Below are 17,595 nucleotides of genomic sequence, written 5' to 3' on the forward strand. Positions count from 1 at the left end.
CTCGGGGCTGCTGGCTGCAGCTTCCCCTCCGACACACTGACCGGGCCTGTGACAGCCCGTGGATAACAGCCGTGTAACATAATACGACAGGCAAGGACACGGCAGACAGCAACACCCCGCTGTTTGGGTGAAAATGTGAGGAACAGAGGGTGAAAAACAAACCTCACATGACAGCTCTGAGTCTTAACAAGGCTATAACAGTGATTAGCATTTGTCTAGTGGACTTGGCTAAAGAACAGTGAAATCTAGCACAGTTAAGTCATTAAACAATGTGTGGTCTTATTCAAAGGACATTCAGACTTCAGCTTTGATTTGAAGAGAGTGATATTTCAGATGTTTGATAATGATCTACTGTGATTGCTGATGAATAGCATGTTGTTTGGCTCACCTCCGGTACGTCCCAGGCCCGCCTGTACGGCAGGGTGCAGGCTGCCTTCATTGTTGAGCAAGTGAGGCATATGGTGGTAGATATTTGGCACCTGGAGGGGCTTCCTGTGAGCCAACTCCTTCAGCAACTTCTGTGTCTCATCTGTAAGAAACCAGAGTACTTCAGCATTCTTACAATACATACATAGAGTGCTTAACTAACTTATCAGACCACCAACCAGTGTAAGGTTTGTGCCACAGCCGCCTTAAACTAACACTAATGGTGATTACAAAATATTTTTTATGATTCTGTAATGGTTAATCCACCCCAGTATGTGTCAACTCTTTAGTCACAGTAGTGTTTCTAATGCTAAAATATCATTATTGTTCACTTAATAAATATTGTACACTCAATTACTGATCTTCAGTACTTAGAAGCAGGTGAGAGCAGTTTAAATACATTATCCAAGAAGGCAAATCAAACAACCCCCCACCCCTTAAATTCAAGCCTGCCTTTGTCTTTTTGTCTAATTTTCAAATAATTTTTTGATTCAAAGCGTTTAATGTTATAATTCACCACATAGTTGGGTTGTTTCTGTTCATGGCTTCTAACTTTTTTTTAATCCCTATGGGAAAAATAAATAGGAAAAATTCTTCCGGAACCAAGGCAACTGAAAAAGTGAACAGGCACTGCTGCAATCTTTAATAACGTGTAGGTTAAAACACTGCTAGCTAATTAGAAAACAGGAAGCAGCTATACAAAGGATATATTTGTTCCCACTAATTTGTGGAACATATGCCAATTCACTGCATGACAGATAATAATATGGTGATGAACTCTTTTGTGTAGATCCATGTTAACATCCAGTAACCTGAGAAGTTGGAGAGAGCATCTTTGCTGCCGTTGGTCTCTGCGATGGCCCGTCTGAACTGCTCGAGGATTGAGTTGAGCTCAGAGGAGCGCTGCAGGGTTCGGTGCTCCGCCGCACGCAGACGCTCCCTCAGGGCGTGAAACTCCCTCTGATAGGCTACCAACTTCTCTACAGAGAGGAGAGGAAGGGTGGACACAGAGAGAGGCATAGCGTGAGGTCAGAATCATGCAGTGCCTAGGTAATTAAAATAAAGTACATGAAAAACTCAAACTTAAAACAAAAATAGAAAGCCTTGGTAACTGAAACAAGTTTAATTTGAAAAACTAAAATTACTGAAACTAAAACAAATAAAATAATTTTAGTTAAATCGAAAAATGAATGACAAACAGACAAACTTCTAAAAAATTCAAATGAAAACTGAAAATATAAAAAAGCTAATAATATGAATAACACTTAACACTGCTAGGCAAGCAAAAATGAGAGGTACAACCAATACTCATAATTCTATTTCTTGATCAACTAAAAATAATTTTTAATAATTTAAAAAATAAGTGATTTCGAATGACGGCACTTAACCAACATCAGGGGTAAGATGACAAAAGTAGAAGTTGAGTTGAGAATATGCAAACAACTTACATTTACATATAAATATAAATATAAATATAAATATAAATATAAATATAAATATAAATATAAATATAAATATAAATATAAATATAAATAAATGAGAGACAAAGAGAGACAACAACACAGTAATGAATGCACAACCTTATTCCAGCCTTATTGTGCTGCACATTATTTGAAGTTTTATCTTCATATACCAGCCAAAACAAGGATTAATTTTCAGAATATCTGGATATATTGAAATAATTTTATAACAGTGTTTGTAACAGCATTTAGAGGCAAAGCTCACTATTAGTTAAGCCAGTGACACATGTGAAACACGTACCAATTTATCTAGACCTGTATAAGCTCGCTTGGACATAAAATTGATTTTGTTTACCATTAAAAAAAAATTAAGAAATATTTTGCATGAAAATGCTTCATTACTTTTCAAGATCATGTAAGTATAAGATGAAAATCTACTTGCTAAATGACACTTAAACAACAACTCTGTCATGACTAAATGAATCAGTTTGAATTTGTAGGCGTTTTGCATAAAACTGCTGCTAGGCTACAAAAAATCTCAATGAACATTAACATGAAATTGTCATAAGTTTGAGGCTGGAAAAATAACCTCCTAAATGTAAAGAAGCTACAGTTGAACCATCCATAATCTAAAGTCAGCAAAAACATTATTTTCAGGAACCAGACCTGCCTGCCTTTTCCTGAGTGCGTCATAGTTTCTCTGAGACATGGGGTTCCAGGAAGGTTATCTTTCTGCTGCTCAGCATGGGGGGGGGGGGGGGGTGAGAGAGAGAGAGAGAGAGAGAGAGAGAGAGAGAGAGAGAGAGAGAGAGATAGAGAGAGATAGAGAGAGATAGAGAGAGATAGAGAGATGTGGGAAGTGCCCTCTGCTAGAGCAGATTAGCTTTGGGTCACGCCGCCTACTTTATTTGCAGACTCAACATGCTGCAAATCAGACCTCACCCTGAAAAAAGGCCTTGCATTTAATGCATCTGTAAGGGTCTCGGGGCTTCATGAAGCTCAATGCTTTGATCTACACACAAAGGAGACTGTACTGATGGTTTGCATCTGACTGAAACAAAACCCTTTCGGTCAATCAACTTTGATTTTCTTTACCGAATCCAAAAGCTCAAGGTTCAATTTCTGTGAGGATGTTCACATCCAGTTTGCCACAAAGAACATCAATTTGTGTCTACGTAGAAATGTCAGACTCTCTTCATACAGACAGGACCCTGATCGCTTTGAACTTCTGCTATGACAGCTGAAGAATGTCTGTTTGTCTGACCTCAGCAAGTCTCTCACAGGTTTCTTCTTGATCTCTCTTTTATCCCAAGCTTCTACATTCCCAACAAGCTCTTCATCTTAACACAGAGGGGGTTTGTAAGGATCCAGCATCTCAGCATTTCAGTTTCCCCTTCAGCTACATCCTGTGTTCTTGGCTTGCATTTCGGGTCTCTTCCCTTCTTTTTATGAATGGATTTAACTGGGGCTTTCTTCAACTGTGGGCTCTTTTGGACTCTTAAAATAAATTCTGCACTCTTAATAATTAATTAACTAGTCATTTGTATACTAAAACTGTCCAGCAGTGTATGAAAATCAATCATATTTGCAAATAAAATGCCCAAGAACTTTGTCTCGCTAAGGCTAGTTTCATGCTGCATATGCTTATATGTATGTTGTTTGGATGAAAATGTCTGCTAAATGAAAGAACATAAAATTTAATTGAAAACAAAATATATATTTTTTATATATTTCTATATAACATTCCATTTTGCAAAACTAGAGAAAATTACAGCTTGACTGGAAAATATGAAGTACCACACAAATATTTTGTTCATAGCTTATATATTTTTTGTTTGTTTGTTCACACATTACACTGCCAATTTAAAAAGTTTGATGTAAGATTTTTTTTTTTTTAAGAAATTGCACGTATTCACCAAGGATGCATTAACTTTAAAAATGACAGTAAAAGCATTTATAATGTTACAAAAATGTTCTACTTCTTTTGAGGCAGTTTTGCTGTTCAGATGCAGTTTACACACAAAACCGCAGAAATATAGCTGTTGTTAAACCAGTTTAGATCTGTACAAGAAGATTAATGCATGCATCCATCAAAATACAACCATCTAAAGCCACATGGGATCACAACAGCTCACTGTGCTCAAATCTATATTACTGATCACGCTGAACTGTTACTGAACTCCTCTGTGGTTTGGGCAGGCAATCAGCCGGTGCTATAGGGAAAATCTCATATTCCCAAAGATAATGACTTTAGTATGTTGGAGAGTAAAGGCACTCCATCCAACAATAACAAGAGCATCACATTACATGTTTGTTAGCAGATCATCAGATTTTCTTAATACATCTGACACCATCGGCAAACAAAAATGTAAATGTTAGGCCTGTGTGACTATAAAGAATACAACACTGCCCTGAGTGTGTGTTCAAGCATCTATGTTGTAATCCGAATTAAGAAGGCACACTTTAAAGAGCTGTTTGCCTATTATATATGTTAGTCTGTCTCAGACACACACACACGTTAAATAAGATGCAGTGGGCAGAGAGCTTGTTGAGGGCTGAGTGATTCACAAGAGAGAATGGGTGTGTACACATGCAGCTGTTACCATCTTTAAGGGCTTTACACAACACACAGGATGACAAAGGTGTTTTGGCTCAAACAAAAACACATACTGAACAGCTCAGTACTCATTTTAAAACATCTATGCACACTGGGCTACATTAGACAGAAGAAATTAATAAATTCATTCAGCAATTAAACTGATCAAGTCATTCATAATGTTGCAAAAGATTTCCATTTCACATAATTTCTATTCGTTTGAACTTTGTTTAATCAAAGAATCATCAGGGGGAAAAAAAATAATTGCGGTTTACACAAAACTGTAACATAGCCAAACAGGTTTTAACATCAATAACAATAAGAAATGTTTTTGAGAAGCAAAAAGGCATATTAGAATTATTTCAGAAGGATCATCTGACACTTATTTTAAATTTAAATTTTTCACATTACTTTACTTTTACTGTATAGTATTTTTGATCAAATTTTGCAGCCTTGGCAAACATAAGGCAGAAAGTCTTTCAAAAAATAAAAAATAAAAAATAAATAAATAAATAAATCTACTAAAAATCAAACTCCTGAATAGTCTCACTTTCTCAACCCAACGCTCCCTTCTCAGTACACTCAGACCATTCATGCCGCAAAAACAGCTCCTTCTGGAAATTTTCATGATACTGACGTCAGAACCTGAGCACTTCACTTCCTGTGTTTACATATCAATGCCTCTGCGGTATTTAGCAACTTCACCATCCTGAAGCATGACAGTGTGAAATACAGTTCCACATGAAGCTAGCCAACTCAATTTAAAGAAGTCTTATAGTTTGATAATGTGAATAACTTGTATAAATGATGGACGAGGCCAAGCTACAATCCCATTACAAGTCTGTTAGTGCTTGTTTTTATGTGATATCCCAATTTTGTGCACAAGTTAAATTCACAACTTTGGAGGGAAACCCTAATCGCCTCAGGTCCTGTCTTTCTTTTTGTTCATTTTGTATTTAGATGATATAGACTACATGACGAAGTATGTTTTTAAAAAGCCGTTTTAATGCTATTCCTTGATAAAATTCCCTATTGTTTTTGTCTTGTGTTTTAATATTTTGGCAAACGTTATATGAAGGCAAAGAATTCTGTCAGGCTTTTGATTGATTTTTCATGGTTCTGCATTTCCCCAGCTGATTTTCATCATTTTAAGCATTGGCTGACGTTAAGTGTGTGCTCTTCTAATTTATTATTTTTTTTTTTAAACGACTGCCTATTTTAAGCAGAATTCATTGAGGGATTTGTCAGTGTGATTCATAGACAAAGTATTTCAAATGTAGGCTATTATATACACGCACAACGTTTTTTTTTTCTTACCATCTTTTGGGGGTTTCTTGCTTTTGAGACTAGTCGGATACAAAACTTCTGTTTAAACGACAGTCAAATTAGTTGTCGCGCACATCCCTAGTGTCTGCTTATTAATGATGATTATGACAAGTTATAAGTTGGTGTTTATTTTAATCAATTGTTGATGGTTTAAAGTGGGTAAGCAAATTCATGAGTAATTACATACATTTTTAAGTGTAGCTTGATGCTAATTGTACTTTTAATTATATTTTAGTATGTAGCCTATTCTTGTAAGCATTATAGATAGTAGGGCTGGGACAATAAATCGATGCAGAATCGATTCTTAGACTTTCAGAATGCGTCGCGATTCCTCTGGAATCGACTCTGAACTTAGATTTTAACAGCAGATGGCGCTCTAATCTAGTTTTTATCTGTACACTCAAATATTCATGAAGAAGAGTGCAAAAGAGCGCTTGTGCGTTCGGCGGAGTCATGTAATTTCACCTCAGCTTAGAATGCTTAATGTAAACACAGTCCACTGTGAACACCTTTGTAATTCACTTCAATCTTTTCGAATTTTATGAATTATTATTTTAGGTTCAAGTGTGTGTGTAAGGATTTGGAAACAAGCAGAGTACGGCTGTTTCTAAAGCATGCAGGGCCATCTGCTGTTCAAAACTAAGCTCAGGATCGATTCAAGAAAGAATCGCGATGCATTCGGAAAATCTCAGAATCGATTCTGAATCATTTCTCAATTCACGATGCATCGATTTATTTTCCCAGCCTTAATAGATAGATTGTTTTTGGTGTAGAACCTTGTTTATCTTAATTTAATGCTGTATACTGAGCAGCGGATGATGTTAAATCCATTAAGGAGATACAAATCTGAGGAAAAATGCATTGTTGGTTGGCGCCACCTAGCGTGCAGGCGTGAATTAGCAGAAGGCGAACAATCGTTTCACGTTCAGTGTGAAAGCACCGTTCATCTGTGATTCGCGTCGCTTTTTTGCATCGTGCTCAGTGTGAAAACGCCTTTAGTCTGCCAAAATACTGGCCTCATACATATGACATTTTGGTCATTCTGCTGTAATTAAGATTCTTTCTTAATGCTCTTTCCAATTTTTTTTTGTTAACTGAAGCTGGGACAATAAATACATATAAATTAATTTAACCTAATGTAATTTCCAGAACTTTATATTCTTCAAGTAGTTTTTTTTATAGCTTTTTTAGCATTTAGATTTAGAGACAGAAAATGCAATATATTAATAAAAAAAAATGTTTTAATTTAAATAATTTTAAGGTATCCTGTGGCCCCCCTAGTGGAATCCGGCCTCTTGGTTGACAACCACTAGTATAGATTACTTTTCTAATAGTTCTAATAGTTCTTTACTGCATTACAACATCATGCCAGCATTATAGCTAATTTAGCAAGAATCTACCTACCAGCCATGAAGGACAGTCGGCCTTTAAATCACCATTACCCTAGTGTCTGTCTCAACCACAGAAAGTCCATTCAATATCCTGACAGACTGCAGCCACTTTAAATGGATTAGCACATAAACTGTTGCACATCCCAGTAATCTTGTTATCTTTTCCCCTGCCCCTCCATTCCTGCCTCTCGGGCCTCTACCCAGATGTTCATAAAGAAAGTACATGTGATGGATGAGCCAACGTGTGTGTGCGCTTTCTTTGAATTTCGGTGATTGGGTTTCAAGGCACGTTGAACCTGTCTGTGTATAATACAGAAGTATACAAATGTCTCAACCTAGTTTTAAAATCCATTTGGTGTTGGATTAAGCTTATTTTACTAAGAGCTGTTGATTTACATATTGAGGACAAAAAATGGACACATTGTCCAATCACGCTGTCAACCACCCTGCCAACAGCATGTTAATGAAATGCTCTAAGGAAAATAACCTTAATCCTGAACCAAATGGGTTTTAAAATGGGGATGTTCCTCCTGTATTTTATTACACTTAAACATATCTGATGTGTCTTGATGCACAATATCTTACATCACCAAAATGCAGACACATGCTCTGGGTCATCATCCAGATACGCATCTGGAGGCATCATAACAATCACTGTATTTGACAACAGAAAACATCTGCAACCCATTAAACTTATGTAATGTGACATATGCACAAGTGAAAGAGATTACTGAGGTGGAAATTAAGTAGGACAAGAGCTGATTTTATCCATCGGGATTTGACTGGAGTCTAAAGAGGTGAAATATGTTATGCGATGAAATAAAGATTGCAGTCATCTGTACATTAATCGCAAAGTAAACCATGTGTTCCCTATAACAAATGGCTGACTGTAGATTAGTCCACTTATTACAATGCTACTTAAATATGCAAGAATAAAAGTATGGAATGATATGAGATACAATAAAGCCTCACAGTTATTTACGAATAATACAGTTATTATAGGAAAAATAACATTATTTTAGAAAGTCACTTTCAAACAAAGCACTTTGTTGGTCAATGCGGCAAATTCATGTGGCCATCTTGACCATGAGCAACTTCTGCGTGAGGAACTTTTTGCCCAGTCATGCAACATTCGGATTGTGCAGTTACCTATTGAAATTACTAGATTTAGCCCATTAAATTTCACACCTTACAAGTACTTTTTCCCAGCTATGGGGCTTTGGTTATAAAAAGAGTTGTTTCATAGACAGAAAAAGCATAACATTTTAGAGAAAATTATGAAAAACTTTCTTTTTTTTCCCACATGTATAGTACAGTATGAGTTTTTAAAATGACCACAGCATCAAGTATCCTAACATTTTTGCCTGGGTATCAATTTTATGCGCTGTAAATTTATTATTGTAGGCATAGTTTCTGGTTTTAGGTGAGGAGAGTGTACTGATGACCATGTGACCTTTTCTTTATTCTTCTGCAGCTGTGAAAGCTCTTTCCCGAGCCCTCTCAAACTAAAACGTACTTCAGGAGCGCTGCTCCAGCCTTTCACTCTCGCCCCTCAGGGATTACTCAGGGTGAGCACTGAAATTTGTCATGAGAAATAAAAAATAAAAAAGTCACTCACAGAGGACATCAGTGGAAAAATTTAACCCGTGGAACAGCGCAGAGAACAGAGCTCCTTCAGAGGGACTGGCTTTGTTCTGTCGTGTGATGGAGAAACGCACTACAAAGAACAAAAGATGAAAGTCCATAGGCAACCACATCAGCAACAGATAAAACAAAGCTGCTTAAGCCCCCGAAACAAGGTGAAGCCAAGAAGACTTTCAAACGGCATCATGAAATATGAATCAAAGTGCTGAAATGCGGTTCAGTTCCATCATGGGAATATAAGTTGATGTTCTCACAGGGCCAGCAGGTCCAGAAAGTCAGCTCACAAGCAGCAGGTTTTTGGGTGAAACTCCTGAAAAGTCAACATGAAACAGTGTTTGCAACCAATTTTCATCCTATAGGACTAATCTGAAACTATTTACATTTTTAAATCTACAGAGGGTTGAGTGTATAACCAATAACAATAACCGCACCCTTCAAGCGGTCACCTGCATGCGTGAAATTTCTACCATACAGTAGTAATCCTTTATAGGTTTTTGCATTCCACTGTACTGCTTTTCCATTGCTTTGTCTATGTAAATATGTGTTTTATGGATGGGTTTGTCCACTGCGCTCGCGTCTTGCTTAGTGTCTCATAAACCCATAAAACGCAGTGCTCAAGTTAAAAGAAGTTGAAACTGAGTCTCAACTTAGCATTTTATCCCATTCTACTGCCTGCATCTTGTGTTTTTCAATGCAAAAACACATTCTGTGTGAATAGTTCATCAGGAATTAGCCAGATCATGTAAAATGGGCCAGACCCCATGAGAGTTAAAGCTAAATGGAAAGCTAATACAAAGGAAAATTAGCCATTTAACCAATATTCAGCATTATCCAAATACCTGTGTGACCTACTGTAGGTGATGTCAGCTGAAATAGAAACTCATTACATTTTAAACAAATGTTACAAAATATGTTAGAACAAAATAGAGCAACATGCACCAATGAATCATTCACATTTAGACCAGAAGTGTGCATTAAGAAACTAAAAATGGTCAAATTTGATAACAACATGTTGCACCAGACATCGGCCTAACCCCACAGGAAACAGATGAGCTCTAAAAACTGAAGAGTTTATCATTTTTAAACAGGACGCCTCTAGTTGCTTTAGACTGGAAATTCAATTTCACTATTTTTTTAATGAACAATAAATATTAGAGGAATGGGAAGCTATTAAAAAAAAAATCTTGCAGAATACACACAAACACTTTTGAGAATCACTGGGACAAGAGTCCACAGCAGCACAAAAGTCTTCCGGGAGTGTGTGTGTGTGTGTGTGTGTGTGTGTGTGTGTGTGTGTGTGTCAGCGTCTTTAGAGGACAGAGTCACATGCTTTTAACACATGGTTCCAACAAGGACAAAGTGCAGCAGAGGTCAAAACCCAAATGGATATGGAAAGTTCACAACATGTTTCTTCTGTCCCACACACAATAAATAAGCAACAGGGCAAGAGTTGCTGTTGATTGCAGTCAAGATCGCCTCACCCATGGAAATGAACCCACCCTCTTTATGCTCACTTACTGTAACTTCAACTTTAGAAACCTCTTACCAAAAGCACAGTATGATTGCACAGATGGGATCACATGGTAGAAATACTACTGCTGCTACTACTACTACTGATAATAAAAAGGTTTATAAAAATTATATCAATACCATATTAGTAATTATCGATTATGGCCTTTATCAAAATATCTGGGGGCGGTCTCAGGTCCGGCAGGAAATGTTGGTTGGGGGAGTGAATAACCAGCACTCTCTTCCACCCTCAATACCATGACTGAGGCCCTTAAGCAAGGCACTGAACCCCCAACTGCTCCCTGGGAGCTGCAGCATTGGCTGCCCACTGCTCCGGGTGTGTGTTCATGTTGTGTGTGTGTGTTTACTACTGTGTGTGTGCACTTGGATAGGTTAAATGCAGAGCACAAATTCTGAGTATGGGTCACCATTCTACCCCGATCACGTAATTTAAGATATGGGGGCAGAAAATGTATATATTTATATCATTTTATAGAGTTAATCAATATCACACAAAGAGTGCAGTTTTTTCTTAAAAAATCAGCATGATTACAAATATGATATTAAGTAAACAATAAGTTAATATTAAGAGACTTACGTTTTAGTCAACATATTGCCTGTTTTTGCTCAATTTCGCCAAAAAAAATCATGACTGTGTTTTGTTCCTGAATGAATCATCCATTTAAATGATTTGCTTCAATCGCAACGACACTTAACAGTGACTTGCTGCCACTTACTGGCCGTTTTACTTTCACATTTAAAGTATCTTTTCATTTTTAAAGTTTGTATGTAGTCTTCAGTCCAGCCATGAAACCAGACTGATGGTGTCAGTTTTCACATGCAGAGTGAAATCTCCAAATCAATCCACTTTACATCATGTTTGAATTCATCACCACTGGGTTTGATTAAATGACTGAAGCTAAACATAAATAGACTATGAATGAGGGACTAAGGAATGCAGACAGAGGAAATATTCCAAGCCATTGTGTGACAGGGTCACTGTGTTGGTCATATGACATGTGGGTGAACTGTTTTGAGAGAAAGAAAGGGCCGTGAGCAAGAACAAAGGGAAAGGTAGGGGTTTGGAATGGCTGGGATACAAATGCAGTTCTCAGACCCTACAAACAATGAATGAGTCACTCTATCTTTCTCCTCTCTGCCAGTTAGCATATATGCCGGGAAAGAAAGAAGCTGCATTCATTAATTACAGTGTGTACAGAACGATGGAAATCCTCTATTCTTTTACAAGCAAGCGCCTAAATGTAGTTCTGCTTATTCCACAAACAAGGTATATTTAAAAGCTTATTAAAAAACGGCATCATGTCGAAAAATCAGATGCTAAAAATTCAATATTCTTTTTCATGTACTGCCCTATAACAGTGTATTCATCATTTAAAAGTTCCTCTCCTTTGAGAAACCTAAGAGAGAACCAAAAAGGATATTTTAAGTAAATTCAGCATTCTGTCTTGTGGAATGCATGTAAATATCTGTTGTGTCGAATAGCTTCATCAGAAAAAGGTTATTATGATCCATGTTATTAACAAAAAAGACAAGCATCTCATGGATTCTGCAATCAGTATGAGTAAGATTTTGTATTTATATAAACAAAAATGGCCATAACATAAGCAGATCAATGATGAAATATGATGAGAGAATGGAAGAATATCAAAAAGCTGTAGATCTAAGCTTTTTTTTAGAAAATTAAAAAAAAACACACACACACACACACACACACCAATGCAGTGTCCATATGGAAAACATCCAGCCAGGCCCAGTGCACATATGCAAACATCAAAAAAAAAAAAAAAAATGGCAAGACTGTTATGATGTTGTTTATAGTATTTTTGTTCAAGTCAGCACAGCAGTTCAATATTATTGCATGTTGACAAAGCCAATCTTTGTCTGTCATATTTTACAGTGTTAGGTCACCACTTGATGACCAAAGTAAAAACTAGGTCCTGATTCTCATCCAGCTGTGATGGCAGTCTGGAAAACACTTTCAGTCCACTTCCTAAACTGGCTCACTATGGCAAACTAACTGCCCTATCGCCATGCAGATGAGCCATCTGTCTCATTTCTTTGCACAGTGTCTTTTCGCTCTCTGTCCAGCCCTCATTCTTCAGGCCTCTCCCTGTCACTGTGTCCCTCAGATCCAGCCCTGATGAGACACACAAGCTGTCAAGCGCTCCTGGTTCTGCTTACAGCGCCTTCTGGCTCTAATTTGTTCCCATTTTGATGTTTAGACCTTGAGAGCTAATGCCTGGCTCCATTAGCCGTGTGCTTTGATTGGATTAAGCATCTCTGTGAACCGTCAGCGTAATATGGGAGACAACTATACCGAAAGTAGAACATGGATGGGAATCATGAGGAATCACCTGCAAGTTTGCATTTATTTGATCAAAAATATAGTTGTGAAATATTGCTACAATTTAAAGTAATAATACATATCTTAATACATTTTAAATTGTAAATTATACTGTGATAGCACACTGAATTTTCAGCATCATCTCTTATAAAGGGGATAATATGATGGTACCAGTCTATATTATCTAAACAATATATGTTCTAATAATTAAACCAAAACCAAACTTCTCGTTCTCGATTCCCAACTCTACAGAGAAATAATGTACCACATTTTTTTCAAACTTCGTACCACCTGACATAAGAGTGTGAGAGAGAGAAAGACACAGACACAGGGAGGCCAATAACACCTGCCAGGAATGACAGCACAGGAATTCAAGTGACAGCTCTCGAGAACTGCCGCCGCTGGCACTGAAGACATGAGTGTGTGAGGTGGTGAAACTGAAAAAAGTGAAGGGCTGGAAACGTACGAAGACTAACGACAATGAATGCGTTCTCCAGCATAATATGGAGAAAGAATGGCGGGGATGCCACAGTGATAAGAGTGTAATGGTGACTCAATGAGGACTTGTCTAAAAACGCTGACAGCAGAATGATCTGGAACGATTCTGGAGGCAAAATAGGGAACTGTGCATCACTCAGAACGAGATGATGGTTATTAATGAGAGCATCAGAGAGATCCATTTCTTTGCCTGGTGAAACTCTCGCTCTCAAAGTCTCAGAGTTAATTTGCTTTCCATTGTAAATCTCTGTGTTTCTCTCTCAGCAGTGTGCTTAACACAGCTCTCCCGCTCTCCTCTTGACAGTGCACGCGTGGGCTCCTCCCGAAGAAAAACAATCCAGCCCCAACAACAGCGCAAGCAGTAAGTACTGTATATGTGATGAGCACTGAGTCTCTGTTCTCCGTGAGCTTCATTAGAAAACTGCAGCCTTCCTCACCGCTTCTCCTAGGCTAATCACGCCTTCCTGGCCTGCTATTTTTGGCCCATTGTGCTTTCCACACATCCTGAGGATGCAGAGCCTCTGTAGGCTCAGCGGAACAGAAGAAAAGAAAATAGGAGGAATAAGGCAACGGTGCCGCTCATTTTGACCTCTGGTACTATAACAGGAGAGCAGCGGAATGATGTAAGGTGCCATCTAGTTACTTGTTTGATTTAGCAGTCACTTTCATCCAAAGCAACTTTTAGAAGGCATATTAAAGTGAGCCCTATAGAAACCTAGGGTTAAGTACCTCGATCAAGAGTCACAGATCAGCCCTATGAGCTCCAAATAATATATAACCTTTCAGCTAAAATGCCAAATCTTTAACCATGTCATAGTGCAGTACAAAACCTGGTCCTTAGAAATAATGAAAAATACAGTCAAATTAGTAATATTTTGAAATATTATGACAATTTAAAATAACTGTTTTCTCTTACAATATATATTGAAATGTCAATTATTCTTGCGATGCAAAACTGTATTTTCAGCATCATAACTGCAGTCTCATCATGATGTTATGACAAGGCAACTGAAAATGAGCAAAGCATGCTCAGCTAGGCCACAAAGAGCAAGAACACTCACAAAAAAAAAAAAAAAAAAACTTCAGATCAGGCTGAACCTTGAACCATAGAAGGCAATAACAAAGCAATCAAGCTGAACTGAAAATATTGTAAATCTGTTTCCCCATACAAACACCACTCAATATCATGCAGATCAGGCCTGACAGAGAAAAAGGCAACAGAGCAGCAAGTCAAGACGACAATTATTCAGACCTGAGTGGCATCAATCTATGAAATAATGAGTCACTATACGCCCTCCATGACCAGGCGTCCGAGGCGTGTACATATGTGGGAGGGTTTGATGTCAATGAATGCAGTGACCTTTCTTTCAAAGATTTTCCCATCTGACTCTTATATTATAACTACTAAATGTTGCACATCACATTTTTTAGGCTTTAGCTTACATTTCTGAGATCCGTCCAATGAGCTTACACACAAGTGTCTCTTTGTACCTTAAAGCTATAAACAGAATCTTCAACAAAATTAACCTCAACAAGATCCAGGATCAACAGCTTCTCAACAACAGGATGAATATGGTGTTATAAAACCAGTTTTTGGGGGAGAGGGAATTTTTCAGATTCCTCTCCAGGACTGTAGTCTATTATATTATTATTTGAGTCAGAAATCCATATAACTTTATACAGCATGAAAAAATGTACACTAAAATCTATATAATGTGAATGTGGGGAAAACAGAGACAAAATAGAGACTTTTGAAATTCTTAGAGAATGAAATTCACCAAAAGCAATTGACAAAAACAGATTTCGCAAAACAAATCTTACAAAGACCAAAAATGTCACTGCAACCCTAAATGGAATAAAATATTTAAAATATCTGATATCTTACTACATCTCACAGCTATTACAAATGTTCTTCCATTTGTTTGCTTTGGGAATGCAAATGCGGGTGAATGCAAATTGGTCAACCTCTAGATTTGGCTAAATCCCAAGGAGAAAACTTGCATAAGACAGAAGCAAGGATCTGAGTTTGGCAAACATCATCAGCAAGCGTACAGAATTGTGCGTTCTGCTTTATACAACTCTAATCAACACACGGATGGATTTAACTAGAGAATGATCGACCATAGAGCAATGAGCTGTCACAATGTGCTCCAGATCCCATTGATTTCCAACTAGGGTGGTTTGGTTTTATCCTAACCTGAAATCCCCCTCATTGAGACTTCCCAGGAGTTCACTTTACAAACTTTATGGACAGAAAATATGAAGTTCGTTTATGATTAATGTCCTCTAGTACAGCCAACTGGATGCGTTTCCAGACTGATGTCTGTGGTGCCTGATATCAGTTCACTGATCACCGCTTGTGGGGTTTGAATCTGCAACCTTTTGGTCACCAGCCCAGTTAACCATCAAGCACCTTGCACAATATTACCACGGTATTCAATAGCTTTAGCCAAAACACCATAGTTACTACAATTAATTGCTTCGATAAAATTTGCACACCCCACCAGTGCCATCAAAAAATGCAATTTAACAAAAAAAGAGTGTCTTAATCTATTTGAAGGAACTTGCATAATTAATTAATTATACAACAGTTCTGGTCCTTATTCTAATTTAGTCAATACTGAGTCATTTCATGGTTATTTGCATCACTCCATTTGACAGAGTTCATGGAGTTTCAGAAAAGAGCATGGCTGAATTTTTAAAACATCAGGCGAAATGGACCCAAATAACGTATAACTTACAATAAAAATTACGAAGTGTATGTGCATCCGATGTACATTTTACAATCCCGAGGCCAAAGAAAAATGTGAATTGTTAGGAAGCAATGAACGCATGATGAATGTATTACGCCCGGATTTCACTTATACTACTCTCATTGATACTATATAAAAATGCACTCCTTTAACAGTTGAAAAATATGTTCTTTATTAAATGCAGAAGTACTTTGTATTTGATTTCAGACGATGCAAGTGTTACTTATTTTACTCAGCACTCGCTCAGAGTGGGTTTCTCTCACTACAGCGTGTCAAATTAAAAACCCGGCGCTGGAGCACATTGATAATAGAACAATTTGAGTGAGGAGAAAACCTACATCGATCCGTTCCACATGTACACACTGCTCCATACCAGATTTTACACTCGGTGACGCTTGAAGAAAGGCAATGGTTTTCGGTTTCTCATAGAACTAACACACTAAAAGCCAAAATTTAGTCTTAAAACGTAAATTGTTTGATATGAATAACTTGTTCATTAAACTGTTGTATACATTCTGCACTCACAATTGTGTTGCAGTACTGAATTTAAGAAACAATAGCTTCTTGCTCGCATGATACAGCATAAATGAATTAATCTCACCTTTGCCATTCTGCCAAGCCGTGTACCAGGACAGACTGAGAAACGACGTGAAGAAAATAATCGCAGTGGCAACAGTTCCATTTCTGAGCCTCATCTCATTTCAGCGCCTCCCCGTGCAGCTGCCTCTGGTGCTCCTGGTCCCGGCGTGCACACGCGCTTCAGGGGAGCGGACCGGAGCTGACGGGGGCCCGGATCATCTGCTGTCTCCTCCGCCTCTCGGTCGCTGCTGGAGTCACGAGGCAGCCCAACGGAACTGATGCATTTCCAGAGAAAGATGTGCAAACCTCATGCCTGCCGTTACTGGAAGAGATCGTGAATAGATAAAAAAAAAAAATTACCGAAAGGCACAGAAACCAATGATATCATATTGTTTTGGTTCCGTTTTTTTTTGTGCGGTCCGCACTGACTGACGTTACAACATAGTTAAACATAGCTGTTTAGATATGTATGCAACCTTATTTCTAAGGAAATGAATCAGCAAGAGATACTTAATTTAGGTGGAGGGCTGACTGGGTAAAATAAAACACTTATTTGTTAAAAACAGCCATATAGTTAGTGGCTGTGAAATGAACCGAGCTGACTACCTGTCGGAGGACCCCAAAATAATAAGCCAGACAGGCAGGAGCAGCAACCCCAAGTTCAACACTTCTCACCTTTCAGCCTGTTATTGGACAGCCCACCGGCGCAGCTCGATCTCGTCAAAACTATCCAGTCAAAAAACGAGCAAAAACACGTTTTGTGATGTTCATTAAAACAGCAAATTTGACGCGCCGTCCTTCCAGAGTCGTCAACGGTGATATGTGATCTCTCAATCAAGCTTTGTTGAAGACCACACCCACAGAAAGCTACGATCATCACCCAGAACTATGATTGGCTGTAGTCATCAGACCCCGCCCATCGCCGACGTTGATTGGCTGAAGTCAGCGAAAAGCTCCTGTCTGCCGCCATACGGTGGACTGAACCCATTGCACGCTCCCTTAGTAAAATAATGATAATTTTTGCAACACCTTTCGTAATTTTGTTTAA

The 17,595-nt window shown here is 38.0% G+C and overlaps 1 protein-coding gene across 1 annotated transcript in view; it reads right to left on the reverse strand.

Moving 5' to 3' along the window:
• The window catches only part of LOC109083791 (alpha-1,3-mannosyl-glycoprotein 4-beta-N-acetylglucosaminyltransferase A-like), a 46,364-nt gene extending 28,970 nt beyond the window's left edge, over nucleotides 1-17,394 (reverse strand). Inside the window, exons 1-4 of the mRNA XM_042730912.1 lie at nucleotides 17,223-17,394; nucleotides 16,570-16,869; nucleotides 1,239-1,406; nucleotides 389-529 (exon numbers count right to left, since the gene is read on the reverse strand). Of these exons, the coding sequence (XP_042586846.1) occupies nucleotides 389-529; nucleotides 1,239-1,406; nucleotides 16,570-16,663 (403 nt within the window). The 5' untranslated portion in view covers nucleotides 16,664-16,869; nucleotides 17,223-17,394. The remainder of the gene's footprint in view (nucleotides 1-388; nucleotides 530-1,238; nucleotides 1,407-16,569; nucleotides 16,870-17,222) is intronic.
• Nucleotides 17,395-17,595: the final 201 nt, after the last annotated feature.

Source organism: Cyprinus carpio, chromosome B9 (genome assembly GCF_018340385.1).
Source record: "Cyprinus carpio isolate SPL01 chromosome B9, ASM1834038v1, whole genome shotgun sequence".
NCBI classification, from domain to species: Eukaryota; Metazoa; Chordata; class Actinopteri; order Cypriniformes; family Cyprinidae; genus Cyprinus; species Cyprinus carpio.